Source organism: Tenrec ecaudatus, chromosome 14, assembly GCF_050624435.1.
Source record: "Tenrec ecaudatus isolate mTenEca1 chromosome 14, mTenEca1.hap1, whole genome shotgun sequence".
In the NCBI taxonomy this organism is placed as follows: domain Eukaryota; kingdom Metazoa; phylum Chordata; class Mammalia; order Afrosoricida; family Tenrecidae; genus Tenrec; species Tenrec ecaudatus.
In genome coordinates this window covers 83,094,282-83,121,320 of record NC_134543.1, presented here as the reverse complement: position 1 = coordinate 83,121,320, position 27,039 = coordinate 83,094,282, and the positions used below count along the sequence as shown (strand labels likewise).

The window sequence follows — 27,039 nt, the reverse complement described above, 5'->3', positions numbered from 1 at the left end:
CCTCTCATCTCTCCACCCTGCCCTGGTTGACTGGGCAGGCAGAACTGGGGGTGATGGCTATCTTGCCCGGGCCCCATGGCAGTGAGTGAGATAGGGATGATGCAGACACTGTGGTGTGTGGCTGTCCTGCGCCCTGGCGGATCCTGTCGTTCGGACACCTGTTCCCAGGGTGCCCTGCTTCAGGATGCACAGTCGCCCGGAAGAACAGAGGGGCTCAGGCCGTGTCTGCACTTGTGTTTATTAGGGGTCAGCGAGGGTGGGCTCCCCGTGGGGTGGGCAGTGGCTTCACTCCTCATCCAGCATTTTCTGCGGAGAAAGGAGTAAGAGGTGAGAGGGAGCAGCGGGTCGGAAGGTGGGTGTGAGGGGGACATTCTATGCTTTAAGGGCCTGGGGGAGTCCCAGAGAGGGAGCAGTGTGGGCCTCGGGCTCTCAGGGCTCCCTGCTAGAGCTCCTTGTGGTTTACAGGCTGGAGACGGGGACTTTCTGGAGACGTTGTCAGGTTGCAGGGGCTGCGGGACCCCCAGGGCTGCCCAAATACAGGGCGCAGAGTGCATACTCTGAGCGGCACTCATGTCACAGCCTGTGTTAGTGTGTGTGTGTGTGGGGGGGGCAACAGGTGAAACCTGGGGGGCAGGGCTGTCCCACCTTGGCCCCGATGTCCCGGCTCTTGGCCCGCAGCTTGTTGACCTGTGACTCGGCGATGTCCGCCCGCTCCTCCGCCTCATCCAACTCGTGCTGCGCCTTGCGGAACTTGGACAGGTTGGTGTTGGCCTGTTCCTCCTGCCGGGTGGGGGCATAAGGTGAAGAGGGGACTGAGAGGAGGTGTTTCCAGTCTCCTAGCCTAGCCTGGCTCCCGGCCATCACCCGAGTACCCAAGCCAGCCTCCCCAGTGGTAGCCTGCTCCTGTCTTGGCTCCCTCCTCACCTGCGTCTCCCATGGCATGTGTGTGCTCCCTCCAGGCCCACCCTCTGCTCAAGAGGGCTCCACTGTTGCCTGTGCCAGCCCCGCTCAGGGCCCAGCTTCACTGCCCAGCCAGTCAGAGGCTCTCTGCACAAGTGTGTGCATGAACGCCTCACAGGCACTCCTCCGCCCACCTACAAGAACTCCTCACGGCTCTAGACCTAATCAGGTCCTCTTCCCTGGCCCCAGCCCAGAGCTACCTTCCTGTCAAGCCTCCCTGGCTCCTTCCCTCCCTGCCACAGCGTCTCCCTGCCACGTGCTGGCAGGAGCGCCCACACCACCTTCTCTTGGGCTTTCAGGGGTATAGACTGTAAACTTTTTGCTGGCAGAGGCTGGGTCCAGTAGAGCATTGACCTTACTAGCTCTGAGAGATCAACACGGCTCTTGGGCACATGGCAAGTGGGTATCAAGTGCCTGAGAGTCAGGAGGGACAGCAAGCCTTTGTCCGGGCCGCCTGCTCACCAGTTCTTGCACATAGTAGGTGTGTGCATGAAAGGATGGCGAGGGCAATGAACATACCGCCTCCTCGGCCTGGCGCTTGTAGGCCTTGACCTTCAGCTGCAGCTTGTCCACCAGGTCCTGCAGCCGCAGCAGGTTCTTCCTGTCCTCCTCCGTCTAGGAGAGGGGCATGGGGTGGAGTGGGCAAGACGTCAGTTTGTGGGAGGAGCAAAGGCAAGCATCTTTCCTCTTCTCTCCACATCTTCAGTTGCCTCCCCATCCAATAGCTTGGGGCAGCGAGGTGGTGGAGAAGATTACATCTCTGACCCCACTTGTCCATCAAAGAGGCAAGGCGAGAGTCAGGGATGTTAAAAAAAATCAACAAGGAAAAAAAAATCAACAAGGACTGTTTTTTCTAAAGCTGGAAGGCATGAGTGGGTGAGGCTCACTCCAAACAGGATTCCCTTAGGTGACACTGTGTCATATTGGGTCTGTTCCAGCACGGCCTGGAGGAGGAAGGTAGCAAAAGAAAGGCTCTCCGCTGGTGGGTCCCTTGTGACTAGAGGACTAATCAGGAGGAGGGTGGAAGAAGGGGACATTCTCAAGCGACGTGTCTCCCCTTGCCTGTGAGCCTGCCTAACTGCCTGCATTGGAGCCTGTGTTGATCTGGGCAGGCGCCGTAATCCAGTCTCCGTCACTGCACGCAGGGATGCCGTACCAGCACCAGGCGAGAACACACGGAGCAACTCAGGGACGCGGTCTAAGAATTGTATGGAACCAGGATTCAGGAACTGGGATCCCTGGCTGCAGTCTCCTGCAACAAGCCTATCTCCGAATCGCGGTCTGCCCTGTTTCCTCCACTCAGACGCCATCGCCAGGTTTATGCAGACCCCTTGGTGGGTCTGCGTCAGCCTCGGGCACCCAACCGTCAAATGGGTCACTGTCCCCTGCTCCCACCATTTCTCCTTCCTGGGCAGCCCGTGAAAAGGGAGGTCAGGGGCGGAAGGCTCTGAGGGTCGCAGGGGTCTTAGGACAGGCCGGGCTTCTTTCTCAAAGACCTGCTATCGCTGATGCAAAATCTCCCCGGACAATCTCTGAGGCTTCTGTTCTTTCTTATCCTCAGCGCTTATCCCTAAAGTGCCACACGATGTCTTTCCCTTTCAGCTCGTGGGAGGGAGGAAGGTTCCTTGGATTACTCTGAGGCCTTCCTGTTTAACCCTTAAAGTGATTTTAAAAAAACAACAAACTAGTTAGAAGAGCCTTCAGGAAGTAGACACGGAATTTCCATCCGCTAGAAAACACATGGACGGAAGCTCGGCAGACACCAGCACATATGAAAGAAACGGAATCTACAGACAGTTCTTGAGGAGAGAGTGGCGGGAGGAGAGGGCAGTTGGCATCCCTAGTAGGGAACTGAATGTCCTTCTCCAGGGCCCAGTCTCTGTGTGGGCCCGAAGGTGAGGCTAGAACACCTATTCCCCATTCACTCCTTATGGGGCCCCTGCCCACACCTGGTAGGTGAGCTCCTTGATACGGCGCTCACTCTTCCGCATGCCCTTGACCGACTCCGCGTTGCGCTTCTGCTCGGCCTCCAGCTCATTCTCCAGCTCGCGGACCCGGGCCTCCAGCTTCTGCAGCTGCTTCTTGCCGCCCTTGAGGGCGATCTGCTCGGCCTCGTCCAGGCGGTGCTGCAGGTCCTTGATGGTCTGCTCCATGTTCTTCTTCATGCGCTCCAAGTGGGCGCTGGTGTCCTGCTCCTTCTTCAGCTCCTCCGCCATCATGGCAGCCTGGGGGCCGGGGAAGGGCGCACGGGGTCTAGGCGAGTCCTTACACGCTCACCGCGCGGACCAGGGCCAGCAGGCACCGTGGAGGCAGCCGGGGCATCTCCTCCAGGGGACTCACATCTGTGATGGCCTTCTTGGCCTTCTCCTCGGCGTTCCTGCACTCCTGCACGGCCTCCTCCACCTCTGACTGCAGCTGGGTCACGTCTGACTCCATCTTCTTCTTCTGGTTGATGAGGCTGGTGTTCTAGACATTGGCAGAGAAAACTATGGACCACGTATTCTCTTTTACCCAATTCCTCACCTCCATCCGGAGCACATTAACAGGCGGGCCGTTTGTTTTCAGGCATTCCTGGGTGGCAGGAAGAGTGAAGCACCTGGCTTCTAACCCAAAGGTTGCCCCTTGGAATCCACCCAGATGCACCTCGGAAGAAAGGCCTGGCGGTCTCCTGGAGAAATCAAGCCTTGAAACCCCCACGGGGCTCAGCTTTGCTCTGACACACACGGATCAGAGCCGTGGGTCGGGCGGATTCACAGCAAGTGGCTTGGCTTCGCAGTAGCCCGTGCTTTTTGGGATGTCCCTTGGTTTGCCCTCGCTCCCTATGAACCTAGACACGTCCTGGACATGTGTCCAGAGTGACTCCGTCTTGAGGAACGTCTCTAAGCAGCAACGTTCTACCCCCTTCAGGAACACGTTTATACGGGAGCAGGGGAGTGCTCTGGGGAAAATGGAAACAACTGGGGTTTGGGGTTTGTTTTAAGCAGAGAAATAATCTAGAAGTGATTGTAGTTACAGAGAGCATGTCTGTGTCCCGAGGGGGACCAGGTCAATGGATGGTGTCCTCCTCGCGTGGACCCCAGATTCCTGAAGAAAACCCCACGTGGCAGTGTAACCCCAGTGAGCCAACTCACTGCTATCAAGTGCATTCTGATTCATGGTGAGCTTATGGGGCGAGGAGAACGGTGAGCCCTCACAGGAGCGGGACCCCTCCTCTTTCTCCCGGGAAGTGCCTGCTGGGGCTCAAACTGCTAACTTGGTGGTTCCCAGCCCAACACGTACCCCACTACATCGCCAGGGCCCCTTGGGTGGTGCACTAGATGGCCACGAACACTCACTGCGGAGTATAACTAAAGCCAGGGTGAATGGGTTGCGGCCATTCTTAAAACGTCCAAAGTCCCCTAGGTTCAGAGCAAACGGAGGTCCTCTTCTAGATTGCAGACATCAAATAGGAGGGTGCATCCCACCACGTCCAGGCTTGTGACTTTGACAGACATCACCAATCAACCACGGCACTCTTCGGTCTTGCAATCAGAGCCCCTTTCTCAAGGGAGGGGTGGCAATCACTCCTAACCACGCTAGTTGGCCCAAGAGGTGACAGACTTTGCGAGGCTGGCTGCACACCCCCGCCCAGAGCATCTGGTGCCCACAGCCATTCTGGCGCCACCTGACATTCAGCAGGGTTCCATGTGCTGCCCTTACCTGGGAGTGCAGCAGCTGCACCCGCTCGCTGGTCTCGATGAGCTCCTGCTCAGCCAGCTTCCGCGACCGCTCCGTCTGCTCCACCACGGCCCGCAGCTCCTCCAGCTCAGCCTGCAGCAGGGTGTTTCGCCGCTCCACAATGGCGATGTTCTCCTTCAGGTCGTCGTTGACGCGGACGGCGTCGTCCAGTTGGATCTGGGTGTCCTGAGAATCGGGAAAGAGCCATGAGGAGAGGCCCAGACCCTACCCTCTCCAGGCAGCCTCTCATTCCATCCCATTGTCAGTCACTTGGAGGGAAGATGGGGCCCATTTGCTCATCTGCTCCTCTGGCGGGGAGGCTGGGCATCTGGGATCTACTTTAGGATCTGGTCAGTTGTGCATTCCCCTAGCCTCCAAGCCCAGGAGGTAGGTAACACCTACTCCCTTATGTCCATTAGCCCAAGACCCTTTCCTGGCCTTAACCATTCTCTGGACATCCCCTCCCCACTTGTGATGAGATACCCCACTTCTGTTACCTTCAGGTGGGCTTGGGTGATCTTCAGGTGCTTCTGAGACTCTGAGGCTGTCCTATTGGCCTGGCTAAGCTGGATCTCCATCTCGTTGAGGTCGCCCTCCATCTTCTTCTTCACCCTCAGGGCCTCGTTGCGGCTGCGCGTCTCTGCATCCAGGGACGTCTGCAGCGAGTCCACCACGCGCAGATGGTTGCGCTTGGCCTGCTCCATCTCCTCGTCCTTCTCTGTCAGCTTCTTCTCGATCTCTGCCTTGATCTGGTTGAACTCCAGCTGGGCCCGGAGGATCTTGCCCTCCTCATGCTCCAGGGAGGCCTGGTGGAGGAGGGGGGTGTGTGTTACAGGGCAGGGAGAGGGGAGAAAGGGAGCAGGGCAGATGGTCAGGCCCCAGGGTCAGGGAGGGAGGCAGAGATCAGCCGTGGCCCAGTGGTCTGGAGAACAGAACCGGGAAGTGAGTGGGCAGTGGAACCAGCACCCCCAGGTCCTGGAAGGCGCTGTCAGGCTGGAAATGACGGGCTTCCTGACTTGCTGGGCTTCTGTAGTCAAGGAAAAGGTTTGGGTTTCACACTTGCCTGAATCCTCCAGCCCGAACATGGCTCAGTGGTCTGACTCCACACGGAGTATCGTAAAAAAAGAGGAATTTCAGAACCACAGATTCCAAACTCTCTCTGTGTTTCCTAGGTCCCTCATCCTCAAGCAGGAAAAGTCAAAGCCCCAACTCTCCAGGCTTTCCCCAAGTTCGTGAGGTCGAATCAAATGACAGCTGAACGACCTGCAGTGCTGCACTGTGTCCCCCGACTTCATCTTGATAAAGACCGTGCATGCAGTCTTATGGGTCATGGACAAGGAATCCCACTTTTACAGATGTGAACACGGGAGCGCAGTGAGTTGGAGAACCTGGCCAATAGCCCAGGACGTCACACGCCGGGCTGCTTGCCTGCTGAGCCCATGCCCCTCATAACTATCTGCACTGCAGTTCCTGCATCTCCTGCCTCTAAGGAGCACGTCTCTGATTAGTGGCTATGGTTGCCAGTCTGGAAATAAAAACCACGCTGGGAAACGGCCCCTTACTGCCTCTGAGCCGCCTGGGATGCTGTCCTCTGTGCAGAGCCGGTGCTGGAGGGAGTCATGGGTATTGGAAGCCACAGGGCCCCCCATGGCAGATACCCTGTGACTTGTCCAAGGGAGCCTTTGAGGGTGAGGACGGAGGGACAAGGCAGGGATAAGGGGTTTCAGAGGGTGAGAGGACCTTGGGTTTGAGGACAAGAAGCTAACAGACTTTGTCTTAGGGTTAGGATCCGGCACGCAAAGGACGGCGACACGAGCCGGAGACAGGGAGAGAAGATGAGGGACAGGCAGTCAGGCCCTCACCTCGGCCTCCTCCAGAGCCGACTGCAGCTCCAGCTTCTCCACCTCCAGCTGCTTGCGGATCTTCTCCAGCTCATGGACATTTTTTCCTCCTTCGCCCAGCTGCTCAGTCAGGTCTGAGATCTCCTCTGTAGGGGCGGGGCGTGACTCAGTGGGGGCTGCCGGTGTCCCTGGCGGGGCATATCTTTTTGTGCGGGTGACTTTAGGAAGACTGGGTCACATGGCAATACCCACCCCCTCCCACCCCCCACCGCACCCTGGAGGTTCTTGTTCTCCCGCTTGAAGGTCTCCAGGTGCTCCAGCGACTCCTCATAGGCGTTCTTGAGCTTGAAGAGCTCAGTACTCAGGGAGCGCGCCTCCTTCTGCGAGGACTCCAGCTCCGACTGTGACTCCTCATACTTCTGCTTCCACTCGGCCAGGATCTGCCCGGGGGGTGGGGGCGGGGGTCACTCACCCCACTGCTCCCGCACAGGACCCCCTCCAGGCCCAGCACCCTGCCCTGTGGTTCCTGGACCTCCTGCCTCTAAGGAGCGCATCTCTGGCCTCCCGCTGACCCGGTGCCCTCCCCTGTCCCCCCCCCACCGGCCACGGTGCTGCGCCTGCGGCCACCTTATCGAAGTTCCTCTGCTTTTTGTCCAGGGCGGCGGCAGCGGCGTTGGAGCGTTCCACGTCGACCATGAGGTCCTCGATCTCGTTCTGCAACCGGTGCTTGGTCTTCTCCAGGGAGGAGCACTTGGCGTTGACGGCCTCCACTGCCTCCTCGGCGTCCTGCAGCCGCTGGGCCAGCTTCTTCCTGCCCAGGGGGAAGAGGGAGCTTTGTGTGACTCAATGTGGGAACAGTGGGGCCTTGGGATGACCCCATGGGATTATCACCCGCTTCCCACAGCTCCTCGGGACACTGACAGCCATGCATGCCCTGGCACCCCAGCCTAGAGGGACTCAAAGCTGTAGGTGCCTAGGACAGAGTCCACCAGGACGGGGTCCCCCGGACACCTTCCTCCCCGCAGTGGCATCTGGGTGGAAGTCTCCCACCCTGAGCACACACATACATACCAGGCTGATCGACGGTAGCTCCTCTGACCAACAAGCTTTTTGCTCGTCTTATACGTGAGCATCAGGTATAACCCGGGCCAAAAGCTCGCCTGTCACAGGAAGTGGGTCAGGGCCAACCCGGGTTTCACCAAAGTGCAGGATCCAGGCTTCATTTCAAGCACTTCTATTCACCACTCTGTTGCCCAACGCCTTTCTCACAGATCGGAATGGGTCCCTGGCTCTCCCACCTCAAACCTCCTTCCCACGACCAGTCTGCCTGTCTCCACTCCTGGGTCCTCGCCCTCCTTCTTGCTTGCATGAGAATCAGAGCTCACTTGGCCTCCTCCAGCTCCTCGGTCCTCTGGATGGCGTCTGTCTCATACTTGGTCCTCCACTGGGCCACCTCACTGTTGGCCTTGGACAGCACGCGCTGCAGCTCGGCCTTGGCCTCCGTCTCCTCCTCGTACTGCTCCCGCAGAAGGTCGCAGTCGTGCCGGGCTGACTGCAGTGCGTGGGCCAGGGCGTTCTTCGCCTGGGGGGACGAGGGGACCAGCGATGGACACAGCTCTGCCCACCAGGCAACCCTAGTCCTCGCCTGTGTCTTCAGCTAGTCCCTAGGTTTTCCTGTCACCTCACCCACCACCACATGCCTAGTGGAGCTAGATGATTGATCCTGAGACCAGCTGCCATCGAGCCAAGTCACCTGGGTCACGGTGGGTGTCGGGGCCCAGCCGTGCTGCAGAGGGTGTTCAGTGGCTGCTCTGGGGGAAGGAGGCCACCAGCCCTTTCTTCCTGGGCACCTCTGGGTGCATGGCTGATCTGTAGGTTAGCAGCCGAACATGTGACCCATTTGTACAGGTCTTTCGACGGGACTCCCTGCCCTGGCTTAATGGCTTCTAGCCACAAGGAAGGCTGATCGGGCACTGTGGGATTTGCAGAATGGCCGGTTCCCGTTCCTCCTGTGCCCCGCACGCAGCAGGCAAGGTGTCACTGCTGTCTCTGTACAGGGGAGGGAACGGAGGCTGGGCAAGACACCAAGCGATTGACTTAGACTCCCTCTTAGGTGCCCTCACTATATCCCTAGGTTGTTCTCTTCTATTTGAACTTGAACCCAGCCCCAAGCCGGGAACCTCCCAAACTTTAAGTTGCCTTCCAAGGTGGCCCTTCAGAATAAGAAAAGAGTCATTAGATGACTTTTATGGTGTCATTTAGCCCTGGTGCTGTGGTGCTTACACGTTGGGCTGTTAACCAACAGGTGAGCGGCTCAAAACCACAAGCCAGCTCAGAAGGAGGCCGAGCCCCTCTGCTCTCATCAAGACTTAAGCTTCTCAAGGCAGTTCTGCCTTGTTGTGCAGACTTGCTCTCAGTGAGAATCGACTCTGGCCATGAGCGTGGCTTTAGCTGAGAGTGGGGGCACCTAGACCAGAGGGGCTTTCGATCACAGAGCTCGCTCTGCAAGCTGCATCTCCAGCCTTCAGGTGAGTGCCCCAGAGCTAGCACCCAGCGCATCTCCCAAGTGCCTGTGGGGCCGTACTTTGCCTTCTTCCTCCAGCTGCCTCTTGAGGTCCTCCATCTGCTGGTTGTAGGACAGCTTCCCTCGGGTCAGCTGTGAGATCAGAGCCTCCTTTTCCTCCAACTGTCGGGACAGCTCTCCTGGAGGTGGGAAGGAGGGGTTTGAGGCCAGGGGTTTGAGGCCAGGGCGTGGGAGCCCACATCCCAGCCTGGGGCAGGGGGAGGGCTGCTTGGGGCACCCACCGTTCTCGGTCTGCAGCTTGGCCCGCTGGGTGGTGAAGTCACTGAGGGACCTCTGGGTCTCCTCCAGCTTCAAGCGGTACTCATTGGCCTGGTCCTCCAGCGTCCGGGACACCTTCTCTAGGTTTGCCTTTGGGCGGCAAGGGACACGATACGGGACGGGTAAGTGGGAGAGGGGCTGGTGTTGGCAGAGAATGGGGCAAGCTGAGCAGAGAAAGGGCCAGAGGATGGGGGGGGGGTCAGAGGGCAGGAGGGTGAGTGGGGGTCATGGGGTACCCAAAGAAAACTGGAATTTATTTTTTTCAAACCTATGTATTTAATTTTTTTTTTTTTTTTACAAAACAACCCTATTGCCTTCAAAGCACTCTGCATTACACTCAGTACATTTTGGCAAATCTGTGATTCCATTCTTGGAAACATTTTTCAAACTCATCTATTTGCATGGCTGACAGACAGCACCTCCCTTGGTTTTTTTTTTTCTTCACCTCTTCTACATCCTCAAATCACTATCCTTTCATGTCCCTCTTCATTCTCAGGATCAAAAAGAGGTTTCACAGGGCGAGATCAGGTGAATAAGGTGCATGGGCCAAGAGAGGCATGTTGGTTTTTGCCAAAAACTGGCTCACCGAGATGGCTGCGTGAGCAGGTGCGTTATCGTGGTGGCAAAATTAGGCCTTTTTGTCGCACACTGTTATACAATCTTTTCAGAACCTCTAAGTAGAAAGCTTGATTAACACTGTCTGACCTGGTGGAATAAACCCCAAGTGTACTATTCCCCTGACATCACATCCGGATATTTGGAGGTACCCCCTTGTAATCTGAAGCGTTAGCATGAGTTAGAGAAGGGAGAGCTGGTTAGGAGTGAGGTGTGGGGGAGCTGGGGGGACCTGGGGACATGAGGGGCAGATGCTTGAGGGTGAGGGAGGGGAACAAACAAGACACAGAGAGGGTGGAAGGGCGCTGCCGGGCGGCCACCTTGGCCTTGATGATCTGCTCCATGTTGGAGGTGACGTCGTCCAGCTCCAGCTTGAACTCGCTCTTCTCCTTCTCCAGCTTCTGCTTGACGCGCTGCAGGTTGTCGATCTGCTCGCCCAGCTCGGCCACGCTGTCGGCGTGCTTCTTGCGCAGGGCGGCGGCCGTGGCCTCGTGCTGCAGCGTGGCCTCCTCCAGGTCGCGCCGCATCTTCTGGAACTCGGCCTCGCGCTTCTTGTTCATCTCGATCTGCACGGACGTGGCCCCGCCGGCCTCCTCCAGGCGCTCGCTGATCTCCTCCAGCTCGCGGGACAGGTCTGAGCGCAGCTTCTCCACCTTGGCGCGCGCGGTCCTCTCTGCCTCGAGCTCCTCCTCCAGCTCCTCGATGCGTGCCTGCGCGGGGGCGCGAGGGGCTCAGACCCAGCACCCCATCCCTTGGCCCCCTGCTCCGGGCCCCCAATTGCGCCCCGCGTCCTGAGAGACTCTGGTTGGAAGCACTCAGGTCCAGCCAGAGCAGGGGTCCTAAGTTGGGGCGATTTTGCCCCCTAGGAGAGGTAGTGATGTCTAATGGCACTTTTGACTGTCATGACTTTGGCTGCTGGCAGTTCACGGGCATGAGATATTCTATGACTCGGGACAGAGCCCTGAAAGGTACGCCTGGTTCTCAACCTTCCTGATGCTGTGAGTGAGACCCTTTCACACAGTTCATGTTGAGGTGACCCCCCCCAACCATAAAATTATTTTCATTGCTACTTATAACTGTCATTTTGCTACTGTTATGAATCGGTCAACCCCCGTGAAAAGGTCATTCAGCCCCCCAAAGGGGTCCCGACCCACAGGTTGAGAACCACAGTACTAATATGGGTCAAAAAACAGCAGTAGTGCTGAGGCTGAGAAGCCCTGCTCTAAAACCTTCACGTTCAGACCTCACATGCAACACAAGACCTGGGGGTGGTGGGGTGGTGGTGGTGTCTGAATCAGAATGCAGGGGGCTGATGATGGCAGCAGGTGTACAGCTGTGCTTGCCACAATGGGTGAATGTATGGATTGATTTGGGCATTGTACGAGCCCCCAATGAAATGATTTAAAAAATAAAATTATCTTTTAAAAATGCAGGAGGCTGGTTCCCCTATCTTCTCCTAGCAAAGCTTAGCCCATAGAGGTCAAAGCCTACTAAAAGATCTTGACTGCAAAGAATCCATAGAGCAGTGCCTGGGATGAAGGGACTGCCAAGGACATAGAAAACGATCTCTCTCTCTCTCTCTCACAGACATACGAGAAAATGCTCTTTGAATAAAAAGAGAAATCATTTTCTAGAGGAAAATCACACAGCTGCCCATTCTTGCCTGTAGCATCTTCTGCATTGATTGTCCAGGGGGTAACACATGATATACCCTTACCAATACTAGGATCGTGATGATACAGGACTCCCCTGGACCTGCCTCTTGGGAAGAATCCAAACCACAGTGGATTCTGACTCACAGCTCCCCTGTAAGGCAGAGCAGAACTGCCCCAGGGGGTTTCCACCCCCTAAGTCTTTTACGGGAGCAGAAAGCCTCGTCTTTCTCTTGTGGAGCGGCTGGTGGTTTCAGAGTGCTGGCCTGCGATTGGCAGTGCAGCACGTGGACCGCTCCGTGACCAGGGCAAAACCTGCCATTAGTAGAGATTTGGTCAAAGCTAAATGTCCCAGGTTCTTTCCAAGGTCAGTTCAGACTGTCTGAGCACCTGCGGTCCTGAATTCTAAGAACCTGGGATCTTGGGAAAGCCTGCATCTCAGAGATCCCAAAGATTCACTGGACTCTGTCTGACATCCAGAAGGCAAAAAGAGAAAGAAACAAAAGTGGATTTCAGTATCTTACAAGTGTATCTTATAAGAACATGCCTTTTGAATCAATCAAATGATCACTACAATCTCCTACATTCTGCTTGGAAGGAAAAAGCACAATTAATCATGTTTCTTATCCTCCAGGGCTTGCTCGATGGATGCCCAGGGTTGGGCTCCCTCCCAGGCTGACCGAGTGCTAGCAGAGTGTTGTCCTCTGTATCACACGCCTACATAATCTTTATGGTGCTGTCCTTGACTCATAGGGGGAACTGTCCCCGCTACCATCCTAATCTGTGGTCATGCTAGCCATCAGCAAAGGGGAAGATGCATGCGGGTCAATGCGGAAAGAGGACCACAGTGCCTCTGTTCCCAGGATGGAGAAGTTGGGACTTGTGTGTAAGAGCGTGGGCAGGAAACTCTGAGCTGTGCTTTCACAAGCAGCAGCCATAAGCCACTGCCAAGAGCTCATGTGGCTAACAGCTGTTTGTCTGGTCCAAAAGCCCGAAGCAGTTGCCTAGGCTCAGACCTAGACACACACACACACACACACACACACACACACACACACACACACACACACTTCTGGCTAAAATCCAGAAAGGCCTCTAAGAAGATTGGAAGAGAAATGATCTCTGACGACAGGCAGGATCTGAGCTGCCCCAGGGAGTGGACTTGTGCTTAAGGTGTCACTTGCACCATGGTCCCCAGGGTTGAAGAGCACCCAGCTCTCTCCACTAGTTACAGCCTGCCCAGAGGATGAGGGGATAAGATCCTCAGCCGCTGACAGCCTGCTGGCCTTTGAGGTCATGATGTCCAGACCTGGCACGCAGCATCTGCAGCCATAAAACTGATGACAATACCGGTCGCACCTGACAAGCAGGCCTTCAACGTGCATTACGATTCAAAGCGCATTAAGGGAAGGGGGACTGTGGCTGTCCATTTAATCTCCTCCTGCAGAGGGATGAGAAGGCCGTATGGGGCTGTGAGTCACAAGGTCAGCGGTTGGAAACCACCAGCTGCTCCTCAGGAGAAAGATGAGGCTTTCTGCTCCCGAGGAGAGTTACTCCCTGTCCTATAGGGTTTCCGTGAGTCAGAATCGACACCACAGAGGGAGTTGGTTTGGAGTCCTCTGTGAGGCAAGTATCATTCGCCCCTATGGCAGTTGAGAGGAGACCCCAAGGCTCTGGGATGTAAGTGACTTGCTCAGCAGAGCCAGAATTAGTGCCATCTTCTGGAGCCCTCTGGAGATTCACCCCGGGTTAGTGGTTGTGGGTAGTATCCAGGAGGACCACAGACTGCTCTTTCCAAAGGTCATTGCTCCCAGAAACTTATTCTCACTCCAATACAAAGGGGGGGTGTCACCAAAGGAGGGGTTCAAGGAGAATGGGGCTCCTTTACTTGCCCCCCCCCGCCCCGAGGCACAGTGTATCTCAGAAAGAGAAGCCCTTTTAATAGGTATGGTTCTCTCTGCACCTCAAAGAAACTTGTGGAGTCAGGTGTTTCCAAGTGGCTGGAAGTCGGGGGGTGGGGGTGTCTCTAGGGATGCCTGGAGCCCGAGATCCTGTCTAGAACCTTGAGCAGCTAAGGCAGCCTGGACCACCAAGGATCAGAGCACACACACCCCCCACCCCCCACCCCCCACCCCCCATCCCCCGCCTTATCTGTGCAGGGAGAACCTCACCTGGCTTTCCTTGAGTTTCTTCTGCAGCTGAAGGGCCAGCGCTTGTTCATCCTCGATCTTACTGTTCTGCTGGTTAATGTCAAATTCCTTCCTGGAGGAGAAGGGCAGGTGTGACAGGCAGTCCTCGCTCCTCCAGCCCCACTCCCTTCTCTGGTCTCATCGTACCAGGATCAGCCACCACCCTGGCAGTTGGCCTCCTCATCCCTGGTGCCTAAGTCAACAGTCAGTAGAAGTTCAGCACCCTGTACCATAAGCCCTCCTGGTCACCACAGACTCTTACTTCTTGAGTTTTTCCTCCAGCTGCTGCTTGTCATTCTCCAGGTCCATGATGCTCTCCTGCGTCAGCTTCAGGTCGCCCTCCAGCTTCCGCTTTGCCCGCTCCAGGTCCATGCGCACCTTCTTCTCCTGCTCCAGGGATCCCTCCAGCTGAAGGAGAGAACAAAGGGGCAGGGTGTGGAACACCTCAGACACACGGTACACGCTCCTCTGCTCCCTTCGAACCCTGAAGTCCAGGGAAGTGAAAAGGCAGGCTGGCAGAGACACCTCTGGGAGCACAAATGATTCAGAGACCCAGTATCGTTAGGGACTGTAGACAGCAGAAAGGTTCCAGGGACCCCAGAGGCTACTTCTGACTTTCGGGCATGGTCTTGCCCCTAAAGGCCTGACCGGGGTAACATGGCGATGGGCTGGTTCTTACTACTCACATCATCCACCTGCTGCTCCAGCTTGACCTTGGCCTTGGTCAGGGTGTTGACCTTGTCCTCTTCTGCCTGCAGGTCGTCCAGGGCCTGCTGGTGGGCTTCTTGCAGAGCTTTCTTCTCCTTGGTCAGCTTGGCGATGATCTCATCCAACCCAGCCATCTCCTCTGTCAGGTTCTTCACCTGAAGCCAAGAGCCCCATCCTTAGTAGGTCACCAGCCTGCTCATCGGTCTGGAGATATGTACGGAGACCACCCAAGCCAAGGACCAAGGCTTCTCTCGGGATCCCCGGAGTGGTCCGGGCAGTGTGGCTTGGGAACCACGGGAGGGGGAGCAGGAGCGGGCGGGCCCCCCTCACCTTGTTTTCGGTGGCATGCTTCTCCTTCTCCACTTTGGCCAGGGTCAGCTCCAGGTCGTCAATGTCCTTCTTGAGCTCCGAGCACTCGTCCTCCAGCTTGCGCTTCTTGGCCGTGAGCTCCGCGTTCATCTCCTCCTCGTCCTCCAGCCTCTCCGTCATCTCCTTTACCTTGGCCTCCAGCTGGATCTTGTTCTTGATCAGCTGGTCGCAGCGCTCCTCCGCATCGTTGAGGTTGTCTTGTTCCTGGGGGAAGAGGACAGAGAGGAGAGCTGGTGGTGAAGAGGAGAGAGACCTGGGGTCTTCACACAGAGATGTAGCTCCTAGACTCATGGTCCCCGGTGGTGGGATGGGCTCTCATCTAAGGGGAGAGGTGAGGGTGACAATCTCGGGGCCTCACTGCCTGCACTTGGAGCTGCAGGTCATTCTTCTCCTGCAGCAGGGACACCATCTTCTCCTCCAACTCTTTGCGGCGGGCCTCGGATTTCTCCAGCGCCTCTTTGATGCGCCCAAACTCCTCCTTCATGTTGGCCATCTCCTTCTCCGTCTCTGCGCTCTTCAGCAGGGGCTTGATCTTGAAGTAGAGCTTCATCCAGGGCCAGTTCTTGACCCCCATGAAGGCCCGGATGTTCCACTGGATTATCAGCAGGGCATCCCTGACAAGGAAACAGGGGAGCAGGCAGCGTCCTTAGGAAAGAACACATCCAATTCTGGGACCAACTGGATTCGCCTCCGTGCCCATCTGGGAAACCTACAGCCGTCTGAGAACAAGGAGCCCTGCCTTGTAGCCTTGATATGCTACGCTCTTGTCCCCCCATATCACCACAGGAGCAAGGGGGTGCTCAGTAAATATTCACTAATTGATCAATCAATATTGGGGCTGTGTAGGAGTAGAAGCTACCATTTATATCATATCTACTTATGATTAGTGTTTGTATCCTCATGAAAACTTCAAACATGTTAAAATTAGATGATTGTTTATAAATGAGTAGCTCAGCTTTCCTGAAGACCTATAAATAAAGAACCTATAAAACAATAAAATGAATGCCTATGAGCCTATCACTCAAAACAATGATTACACATCGACAGCTCTGCAGCCGACCGCTGTACCACTCCTGATCCTAGTCCTCCGTCTCCCGTTAGAAGGATCATTGCTCTAAATCCTATGTTTTTCTCTTCGATTGTTTTCAACACCATATTTTGCCACATGTTGCGTACCTTTAAACAAGGTATTGTTCTTGGAGCGCGGTGCAAAGGGCAGCGTGTTGTACGTATCGTGCTGTGACGTGCTTTTTCTAACACAACAGCCTGCCTTCAGGCCAAAAGCTACCGTGCAGGTGGCGCCAGACTAAGGGCACATCAAGGTACCGTGAGCGAACACACTGCGCTTCAAACCATTGTGTCTCTTGACCTCATCTGTAAGGTTCAGTTACAGATGTTTGTGCGTCATGTTTGCAACCCCCGTGACAAGCAAAAGGTATGCAGATACTGATAATAAAAGACAATACTAATCAGCACCAGCGAACGATGGAGGCGTCAGGGCAGAACTTATTCGTAAGTTAGGCACCGCCTGGATCACGCCGTCGTCCTGACTGGTTTCTAGCCTTCCACTCAGAGAGCAGACCGCGCTTTCGTTACCCCTTTGCTGATGGAAGCTGTGTTGCTTCCAGAGTGCTGCTCTTTGTGCAACGCTCCTAAGAAGACCCTGCCGTGTGTCATGGTCACACATGGACGGCTCTCCGTGGCATTACACTCGAGAGCAGACTGGGAGGGCGTGTAAACAGCCAACTTCCAAAGACACCACCAATCCTTTTCCACAGAGGTGGCACTCATTTGCATAGCCATAGGCAGTGGGAGAGACGTCTTGATTTTTTTTTTTTGATCAATGCTGTGTTTTAAAATGGTCTCTCACTAGAGTTTCAATCTGTATTTCTCTATGGGAACGTCCTTTCTGACAAAGAAGCCACGCTGAGAAACAGTGGGAAAGTGGCTGGCGATAAAGTGGCATAAGAGCTGTCTGTTTGCCAGCCCCTGGCTGCTGGGGGGGGGGGGGGCCTCTCCCGCATGTACCCTCCCGCCTCACCTCCTCTCCACAATCTTCTTGAACTCAATCCGCATAAGCTGGCCCCGGGACTGGGCCTGGATGCGCGTGATGATCCGCCCCAGCCGCTCATCCCGCATCTCCTCCAGCAGCCCCAGCAGCCCGGCCTTGAAGAACACCTGCGGGCAAGGGGTAGACCCAAGGAAGCATTCGTGTCCGTGCGAGAGGGCAGGAGACCCTGGCCGACCTCCCAGGGGACCAATGGTCCACATAAGCTGTTCACAGCACGCACCACAACACAGACAGGAAGCCTAAGGTCTAGTCCTTGGGTTGGTTTGGGAAAGCAGGAACCTGGCGTTTCCCTCCTGAGGCCCCAGCTGCTCCCCTCAATGGGGCCACACACCCGGCTGGGCTCCGCACTCACCTTGGTGTGGCCGAACTTGTACTGGTTGTGATCGATGTCCAGGGAGCCCAGCAGCTTCTCTGCGCCTTTCCTGCTGTCAATGAACTGCCCCTCCGGGATGGCCGCCGGGTTCAGGATGCGGTACCTGGGGAGATGTGTCTGGCATCACCCTGCCCTGCCCACAGAACCCCAGGGCCCCCTGTAGACTCCTCTCCCCACCCAGGCTGCCCAGGCTCCCAAGCACTTGGGGTGCCCCCACCGCATACCCACCTCTGCCGGAAGTCCCCATAGAGGATGCGGTTGGGGAAGCCCTTCCTGCAGATGCGGATGCCCTCCAGCACGCCGTTGCAGCGCAGCTGGTGCATGACCAGGGGGTTGTCCATCACCCCTGTGGAGGCAGGGAGTGGAGAGAGGTCAGCCTTAGGCCAAGTGAAGGCCGGGCATCTCCCCCAGAGTAAACCCTTCCCGGACACTCACCAGGAGCCTTCCTCTCATTGGGGATGAGGCAGCGCACAAAGTGAGGGTGGGTTGTCTTCAAGTTGGCCATCAGCTTGTTCAGGTTCTCCTGGGGGAGCACAGGGTAGGGAGTTAGAAGTCAAAAGGACTATCCCTGTGGGAGGGAACAGAGCCCTTAAAGAAACAGGGAGCTGATTCAATGGAGATGGTAAGTTGAGGCTTGTGTAGAATGCGCATGCCCCCAATGACCAGGTCATTCTAGCTTCTTCCATCTCCCCCACCCCCCAACTCAGATGAGGATGATACATCCCACAGACTCTGGGTTAGACCTACCCCGCCCCCTGCTATGGGGGTTCTGGCACTGGGGGTCCTTCTTACCCGGTGGAGGGCTGACACGGTCTGAAAGGATGAGCCCTTTTTCTTGCCTCCTTTGCCTTTCCCACCGTCTGCTGAGAAGAAGAGAAGGAATGGGGAACAGAATGGCTTGAATCCGAGGGAGACCTTGACAGGGGTCTGGACACTGCCTCTCCCTGGCTCTGTGACCTTGAACAACTTATTCTCCGAGCCTCTGTTTTTGCATGCGGATGATAGAAAGTTGTAATGGATAGGAGAGACACCTCTAGAAGCTGTCGGGAGGGCTAAATAAGAGCATGCACGGAAGACAGATCGTCCCTGTCCACCCACCGCCGGTGCTTGCTGAAGAGTCGTCATTGAACCAGGTGACTCCTATCCCATGGCCCACAAGCTCTCCTGTCTCAAGACGTGCTTTGAAGCAGCTGGACCCTGAGCCCTGGTGCCTTCAGAAGCCTCTTCCCCAGTGCAGGGGCTGCCCCTTACCAGAATCAGCACTGGCGTAAGAGGAAAAGAGTGTGGCCATGAGCTTGAGGGAGGACTTCTGGTACAGGCCCACCACCGTCTCGTTGAGCGGGTCCTTGTTCTTCTGCAGCCAGCCCAGGATGTTGTAGTCCACGGTGCCCGCGTAGTGCACCAAGGAGAAGTGGGCTTCCGGCTTCCCCTTGATGTTGCGTGGCTTCTGGAAGTTGCTGGACTTGCCCAGATGGTTGTCATACAGCTTGGCCTTGAAGGTCATGTCGGTCGCCTTGGGGAACATGCACTCCTCCTCCAGGATGGACATGATGCCCATGGGCTGAGGGAAGGAGAAGGTAGAGACAGCCTCACTGAGTACATTCTCAGGCTCCCATGGAGTCCTACACCAGGTCATGGGAAAGACTCCACTACCCGGTATTGCTGGCGGGCCAAAGGAACCTCCGCCCATCCCTCTTTGTCCAAGATAGGAAGTCAACATTCCTGGAGTTAACCGGAACCCAACTGCATTAGGGTCCAGCTGATGCCCAGCGGACCCAGTGAGATGCTGTGTAGGCTCACTACCCAGCCCCTTTTCCCTGCCAAGGTGGGAGTGCCAGCAGGGCTAGTGTGTGTGTTAGAGACGCCAGACCGCAGGGTCAGATCACTGTCTGTTACAACAGTGGCGGTCACTCTTCAGGGAATAGTTGGAGGGCCCAAGCTTTGTCAACAGCACAAAACACACCGCGGAACGTGTGGTTTTTCTTGAGCGTTTGGGGGGCAGGAATTCTCTTGATAATTGGATGATGCCAGAGATGGTGGGTGCGTCTCCTTTTCAAAAATACGACACCCACACTCACACTCTTCCAGAGGGTTTCAAATGAGTGGGGGTCTCTGGGAGACCGGCACCCTGGGAAAGAATGACTTGGTACCGAACCGAAGCTGGCGAGGAGACTCCTGTCTCAGGGCAGAGCCTGAGCTGGGTGAGGGTGAGCTACTGAGACCCCTGGCCCGTACCGGCCGAGACCAACGGACACTGTGAGTTAGGTCAGCTCTGGCACAAGGGAGGGCAGCCCCAGAGGAGCCCACCTGTCTTCCCTGAGAAATGCCTACAGACCAGAGGAGCTGAAAGCAACCGCTGTCTCTGTCACCTGGGAGAAAGGTGCTCCTTAGGAAAGGGATGGGAACCCAACATCCCTTGTTTCTGTGTGGGATCCTTCCCACGAACGATGTTCCCAATGGGCTGCCAGTGAGCCCAGAGTCCTCTCCTTTACCACAGCACACTCTGAAGACACTGGGATCCCTCACACTCTTTGCGGGGAGAGACTGGGTGTTAGATCCTGGGGAGAGGGAAGGGACTCATGCCGTGTATGACAATGATGTTGCAATGAGACAGCCTCTAAGACAGGCCTGAGGGAGCCTTAGGACTCTAAGGAGCCTGGTTTCCTGAGTTCACCGCGGAGCGGGCTGCCACATTGTCTGAGATGGCGGGGATGGAGGCATAGGTGGTGGGGCCAGGCGGCGGCACCTTCTCGATGAGGTCGATGCAGGCCTGCAGGTCCATGCCGAAGTCGATGAACTCCCACTCGATGCCCTCCTTCTTGTACTCCTCCTGCTCCAGCACGAACATGTGGTGGTTGAAGAACTGCTGCAGCTTCTCGTTGGTGAAGTTGATGCACAGCTGCTCAAAGCTGTTGAACTGCGGGGGGCAGGGGAGCCGGTCAGGCAAGCAGGGGACGGGGGGGGGGTGGGGGGCGGCTGGAGTGACCCACAGGGAGCTCAGCCAGACACATAGCTGCACCCTTCCCATCTCAGGGCCAGAGGGAGCAGGGGAGCCTCTGGTCCCTGCCTCCGTGGGATGAATCCCCACGGTCCCCGGCCCCTTGTGTTCCCCCCAGCCTGAGGGCTCCGCAGACTCACATCGAAGATCTCAAAGCCAGCGATGTCGAGAACACCGATGAAGTACTGGCGAGGCTGCTTGGTCTCCAGGGTGGCGTTGATCCGAACCACCATCCAGTTGAACATCTTCTCGTACACGGACTTGGCCAGCGCCCCGATGGAGTAGTACACCTGCTGGACATTCTGCCCCTTGGTGACGTACTCGTTGCCCACTTTCACCCGAGGGTGGCACAGCCCCTTGAGCAGGTCGGCTGAGTTCAGCCCCATGAGGTAGGCAGACTTGTCGGCATCTAGGCAAGCCAGAGAGGAGGGAGTGAGCACCTTCCGAACAGTTGGGAAGCACCCCACTCAGCCTCTTCTCTTGAAGGAGGAAGCCAAGGCCTGGAAGATGAAAGGACTTGCCCAGGGCCAGGGGGCGCACGTCTGCCTGCTCAGGCTGAAACCTAGGCCCCCTTGTCCTGAGCGGGGCCTCTCACCACAGGGCGATCCTCTTGCCTCGTCATTGTGTCTAGTGGCTGTCTCTGGGCCGGTCCTTCCCCGACCTTGCCGTCACCATGGTCCTCACCCTCCTCTGTCTCTTCCAGGAAGGCTCAGAACACACAGGATTAGATGTTCTCCACTCCCACCTCATTTGCCTCATCTCCCAGTGTCTAGTGCAGCCCTGAGCCTGCCGTCCTTTCGATTGACCCATCCACCAGTTTACCTGGGCTCGTGGGATGCCTCCCTCATCCCCCGCCCCCCATACATCCAGGCCTCCCAGAGCGCTGCCCAACATCCAGAGGATCTCTATTTAGGGGCATTTATTTTATTTGATAGCTGGAATTTGTGATAATGGGTGGTCTTAGACGTGGCATTTTGATCGGGACAGACGGGGAGCAAGGCTTCTCTGAGGGAGACCCAAAGGAATGTTCTCAGGTATCGGTCTCATTCTATTAGCCTCGTCACAACTCCATCTTAAAAGTTTGTCACGGGCTCAAATAGAAAGTAAATGTTTAGAAAATGATGATGGCAATATATGTACAAATATGCTTGATACAATGATGCATGGATTGTTGTAGGAGCTGCACAATACAATGATCTTTTAATTAAAGAAAAGAAAAAGGTTGTCACAGGAGCCCCAGGAGCGAGCTGGAAAGGGCGATCGCTCCATTTCACAGAGGGGTTGGACAGGCCAATACCCTGGACTGTACCCTGACCTCCGGTTTGCCGCCTCCGCTCAGACAGAGTGTGTCACAGAGCCCCGTGGGGCTCCCCTGGGGCCCCGGGCAGGACACCCCGCTGCAGGAGTGTGCTTCCTGGGGTTGGTGAAGTTTAGTCCACAATGAGAATGAAAGACCCCGCACTCCTTTCTGATTCGTGCACTTGGGTTTTTTTGGAGATTTGGTGGGACTGTGGGAGGCCTACTTGCCTGCCCATCTCTCCCTTGTCTTGCCCCTCCTATTTCTCATTCTCCCCCATCTACGCTCCAGCCTTGGGCCTGGGATTGCTGGTCTGTCTGGGAGGGTGGGAGTCAGAGGCCCGGTCGGCTTCCAACTGAGGAGAAAGCTGGAGACAGGGTAGGTAGTCAGGGGTGGGTGGTGGGTGGTGGGTGGGGCTGGAGCCTACCCTTGGAAAAAGGCACAGCCCTTGGCAAAGGTGTCACGAGGAGGAGTTGGAACCGACGCGATGGCAGTGAGTGTACGGGCTCTGCTCCCGCTCCCTAGGGATCGTGGTCTCATATTGCTTCTGAATCCCTCCTACTCTATCACGTTTCAAATAACCGGTGTCAACCTCATTCCTTGAGAATTGGTGACAGGCAAGGAACCCGTTTTTGGACATGGCATGAAAGACCCTGCCCCGTCCGGTCACCCCCGCTCCGTGGGGCTCTGTCGGTGCTCCGCTACCTTCTGTGCCGTCCGGCTCGGCCTGCTCCTCCCGCTGCTTCTGCTTGAACTTCATGTTCCCGTAGTGCATGATGGCCCCGGTCAGCTTGTAGACGCTGGCCTTCTCCTCCTGGGTGAAGCCCAGCACATCGAAGGCGCTCTGGGGTGGGGTGAGAGAGCACAGGGCGGGTACAGGGAGCAGCTCCTGGAGCCCCGAGGGGCCCTCTGCTCCCCAGACCCGCCTTCTTGACTCACGTCCGTGGCCATGAGCTCCTCGGAGTCATCGATGGAGGCCACGGACACCTCTCCCTGGGACACGAAGGCGTAGTCATAGGGGTTGTTGGTGACCAGCAGCATGTCTGCTCCAGGCAGGGGGGCAGAGGGCCAGGGTTGGGCAGAGAGGGGTGGGGAGAGGGTGCAGTAGGGGCACGGGAGGGGTAGAATGAGGAGAAGAGGAGAGAGAGCGGGATGAGAAGAGAGGAATCAGCAAGGTCCTTGAGAGAATGGGCGAGGAGGAGGGCCAGGGCGGGTGGGCAGGGGGTGGGGTGGGGTGGGAGCAGGTGAGTAAGTTGGGGAAAGGGGGAGCCAACAAAGGGGAGAAGCAGAGAATGGACAAGAGAGAAGGGAAGCAAGAGGACGAGGGAAACGTGGAAAGAGCAGGAGCGGGTTGCGGCGTGGAGTGAGGAGGCTGGCGAGGATGCAGCTGACCCAGACAGAAGGGAAGAGCACAGCTCAGAGACGGGGCGTGCGGGTGCACTGTGCGTGCACGCGAGCCACAGAGGAGGGCGGTAGGCCAGGAGGAGCCTCCGGTGGGGCTTACCCAGCAGCTCCGGTTTCTTGTTGGACAGGATCTGGTAGAAGATGTGGTAATTCCTCTCAGCCTTCAGCTGGAAGATCACCCGGGATTTCTCCAGGAGATCTGAGGGGAAGGAGAGAGGCAGAAGGTGGGTCAGGGCATCCATGCATCCATCCACGGTGGAGGGCAGGAGAGAAAACATCCAACTGCAAGAGAAGCGAGAGAAGAGCTGAGAGAGAGAGAGAGAGAGAGAGAGAGAGAGAGAGAGAGAGAGAGAGAGAGAGAGAGAGAGAGCGCCTAAAGCCAAAAGAAAAACAGACACAAAGGTGGAGGGAAAGATGGCAGGCTGGCAAGCTGGGAAAGAGGCAGCAGTGGAGGGCCCAGGGAGGGACACTGAAGGGCCCCCTTCTCAAAACTCACAGGTCTCTATGTCTGCAGAAGCCAGCTTTCCAGTGGCCCCAAAGTGGATCCTGATGAATTTCCCCTGGGGGTGGACAGGACCAAGAAGGAAGCAATTGGCCAGAACGGAGACACCGGCTTCCTCCGCTCGACTCAGACTGGCTCGGATGGTTCTGACAATGTTCTTGATGTCTCAGGGGGAAGGGTGTCCAGAAACACAACATGGGAATCGACATGCACCCAGTACTTCCTGTGGGGGCCTCTGTTTTCATCTCGGATCATTCTCTAACAGCCTTTGGGGTAGTCTGGCCCCTGTTCCGTAGGTGAAGCGATGTGCAGGTATGGAGACTGAGCAAGTGGGAAGTCTGGGATTTAGCTACAAAGTCTGTGCTCTTTTCCCACTTGGGCTGCGGAAGAGCTTTGGAAACGGTCACGAGGAAAATCTGAACTGTGGTCAACATTGGCTCCGCCGCCTGGTACTGCAACAGCGGGGAGGACTCCCCTCTTTTTGTTCACACCAGACTGGGCGGGGAGGGTTTGGAGGGTGTGTGTGTGTGTGTGTGTGTGTGCTTGTGTTGACACTCCCCCTCCGCGGAGTGTGTGTGTGTGCTTGTGTTGACACTCCCCCTCCGCCCCGACCCAAACCAAACGCAATGCAATTGACAGGGTGTGGTGCAGAATGTTGGCAGAACAGCCCCCTGCTTTCCTAGAGGCCAGAGGAGGCCACCTGGCAGCTGGTCAAGGGCACTTACGAAGCGGGAGGAGTTGTCGTTCCGCACGGTCTTGGCATTGCCGAAGGCCTCCAGGGCGGGGTTGGCCTGGATGATCTGGTCCTCCAGGGTGCCCTGTGCAGGGAGCAGAAACGCAAGGCTCATCCCTCGACCCCCCTGCAGCCGGGAGTGAGGAGGCCAGCCCACACACAGCCCTCGGGGGTGGAAAGGGAGGTGATGAGCTGAGGTGGGCCTGGGGTGCACAGAAAGAGCTATTGCAGGCCCCCCAGAGGGCATCTCCTGCCCGGAGGCTCCTCAGCACTGGGCTGATCCTCCGGAGTCCTGGCATGCTGCTGCCCCCAGGGGCAGGGCTGGGGAGTGAGCTGGCCTGGGCCCTCTTTCTGCTGGGCACCTTGTTTGCGTTGGCGTTGTCCTTCTTGCCACGGTCTCCTATGGCCGCGATGCTGGCAAAGTACTGAATCACACGTTTCGTGTTCACGGTCTTCCCAGCTCCGGATTCTCCGCTGGGGCGACAGAAACCAACCCAAACTCAGGAACCCCACTGCTCTCTGTCAGCACGCCTGCTCTCCAGACCCCAGCGTCAGTTGCAGCTCTTTCTAGCTGAGCCTGGCATTCTGCGGAATGCCCTCCACCACCCTCGTCAGGCTGCTGTGCCTCTAGGGAGCGCTTCACCCTCCATGCCCCTTTCTTTCCTACCCTAGAGCCAGCCTCTATCCACCCCACCTGTGCCCTTGGTGGGCCGGCGGGGCTCACTCACGTGATAAGGATGGACTGATTCTCCCTGTCTGGAAGAGAAAAGAGGAGAGGCTGTGAGGTGAGGGCCGAGGGCCCGGGTGGCTACTGGGATGCAGGTCAGGGCTGGCGGCAGGGGGTGGGGAGGGGTTCCTGACCTGTCAGCATGTACTGATAGGCGTTGTCGGAGATGGAGAAGATGTGCGGCGGGGCCTCGCTCCTCTTCTTGCCCCGGTAGGCGGCCACCACGTCCGCGTTGTACACCGGCAGCCACTTGTAGGGGTTGACGGTGACACAGAAGAGGCCGGAGTAGGTCTGGAGCAGAAAAAGACAGGGCCAGGCATGACAGGAGGTCACAGGAAACCCAGTGGCGGCAGGCAGGGGACTCTGAACGCCTCCGTGTGACTTTTTCTTCCTGTGGCTGCTTGGGGACCAGGAAGAGGGGAGGTCAGATCGAACCCCAGAGCCCAGAGGTTGGGGAGGAAACCTCCCTTCTCATCTGGGACCTGCCTCTGCCTACTTGGTGTTCGGTCAGCCACATCTCAAGTCCTGTGAGAAACCTGTCCTCCAGAGGGTCCCCTGGGCCACGGGGGGATGGGGGGGGGCTGCAGACCCCCCTGCACGTGCAGGGCCCACTCACGTAGATCATCCAGGCGGCGTAGCGTTCCTTCAGGTTATAGAGCACGGCCGGCTCGTGGAGAAAGGTCAGCATAGCCATGTCCTCGATCTTGTCGAACTTGGGCGGGTTCTGCTGCAACACCTGGTCCTCCTTCAACGTGAACGTCTAGGGAGGGAGCACAGGTGGGCAGGAGGGTCCACACGCCCATCACTCGCCCGTCTTCCCTCTTAGAACACAGGCCAGTGTTCTGAGCCAGTGCCCCAGTCTCGGCCAGGACACCTTCCCAGGAGAACGTAGCTGCCTGCTGTCCCTCTCGTCTAGAGGTTGTCCTCGGGGCCCTTTCTCTTGCCAGGGGCCCTCAGCATCACCTGCCAGTCCCTGTGCTCCAGGGTCCAGGAACAGGTGCGTAAGGACGCTTACACACACACACATACACACACACACACACACACACACGGCTCCTGAGTCTTTGAAAATGACTTGCTGCCCGAAGGCTTAGATTGCTTAGGGCAAACTCTCACGGGGCCAAAATCACTCATCAACCCTTGACCCTCCTGGGTCACTGTTGGTGTGATTTGACCGGCGTCCAGCCTTGAGGTCTTTCGAGCCTTTGGGCAGGTATTTCAACATCTGCTTTACGGGAGAGGAAGCCAGCGGAGACTTTCGGTGGCCGCAGCCCCGCTGGGGGCAGAATCAGAGCCCCTGGTGGGTGTGGTCCATCATGCCACACCTGAGCGGGCCACCCAGTTCAGTCCGTAAGTGTGTGCAGGTCCTGCCCTAAGGCAGGTCCATGGGCCGGTGGCAATGCTCAGGGCTGGTGTGAACAGGCCCAGAGGCCAGCAGCTTCACTGGGCCTGCCAGTTGGCACCAGTCCTGAGTGTTCAGCTCAAACCGTTTGGTTGTTGTTCTTGATTTTGGCATGGGTCGAAGAGTGTTCTCTCAGTTTGGGAGAAGAACGCCTGAAAAACGTGGGCCACGGAGGAGATGGGGGCCCAGAGTGAAGGGATACCAACGCAAGACAGGGACTTGGGACTTCTTCCTCTCTAAGACTCTCCTGAGGAGGACCACAGCTGAGAGCACCAGCCCACCTCTGGGTGCCACCACTGGTGAGGGCTCTGAGAAGGGCCGGGGTCCTAACTGGCCCTCTTGCCTGGCCACTTCACCTTGGGGGGCCGGCAGCTGACACCCTTGCACTTCCCCCCCCAAAACCCTTCTCTCCCTGCCCCTGCCCGTGCCACCTCTTACCTTGCCATTCTCTGTTTCCACGGTCACCTTGCCGCCCTCCCGGGACAGGATCTTGCCCTTGACAAACTCCTCCTTGTCGTCGGGCACAAAGCATTCGGTGCGGATGTCGAAGGGCCGGGTCTGGGCCTCCAGGCGCTCCTTCTCAGACTTGCGCAGGTACTGGGCCGCCGCCCCGAAGTCGGCCATCTGGGCATCACTCAT

The 27,039-nt window shown here is 57.0% G+C and overlaps 1 protein-coding gene across 1 annotated transcript; it reads right to left on the bottom strand.

Annotated features, from left to right (window-relative positions):
- Positions 1–285: 285 nt before the first annotated feature.
- Positions 286–27,039, bottom strand: LOC142426628 (myosin-6). The gene is made up of 37 exons (XM_075532222.1): positions 26,839–27,039; positions 25,615–25,758; positions 25,133–25,289; positions 25,000–25,027; positions 24,634–24,745; positions 24,264–24,356; positions 23,533–23,596; positions 23,137–23,235; positions 22,572–22,675; positions 22,338–22,476; positions 20,476–20,744; positions 20,084–20,254; positions 18,589–18,898; positions 18,130–18,197; positions 17,773–17,860; positions 17,566–17,683; positions 17,317–17,440; positions 16,935–17,071; positions 15,252–15,507; positions 14,855–15,097; positions 14,503–14,679; positions 14,079–14,224; positions 13,799–13,889; positions 10,296–10,685; positions 9,324–9,450; positions 9,103–9,221; positions 7,904–8,100; positions 7,146–7,329; positions 6,793–6,958; positions 6,540–6,664; positions 5,175–5,483; positions 4,660–4,863; positions 3,301–3,426; positions 2,910–3,185; positions 1,480–1,575; positions 646–780; positions 286–306 (listed from the first exon to the last, which is right to left on the bottom strand). Exons 1-37 carry the CDS (start codon positions 27,037–27,039, stop codon positions 286–288), a joined length of 5,814 nt encoding a protein of 1,937 aa, XP_075388337.1.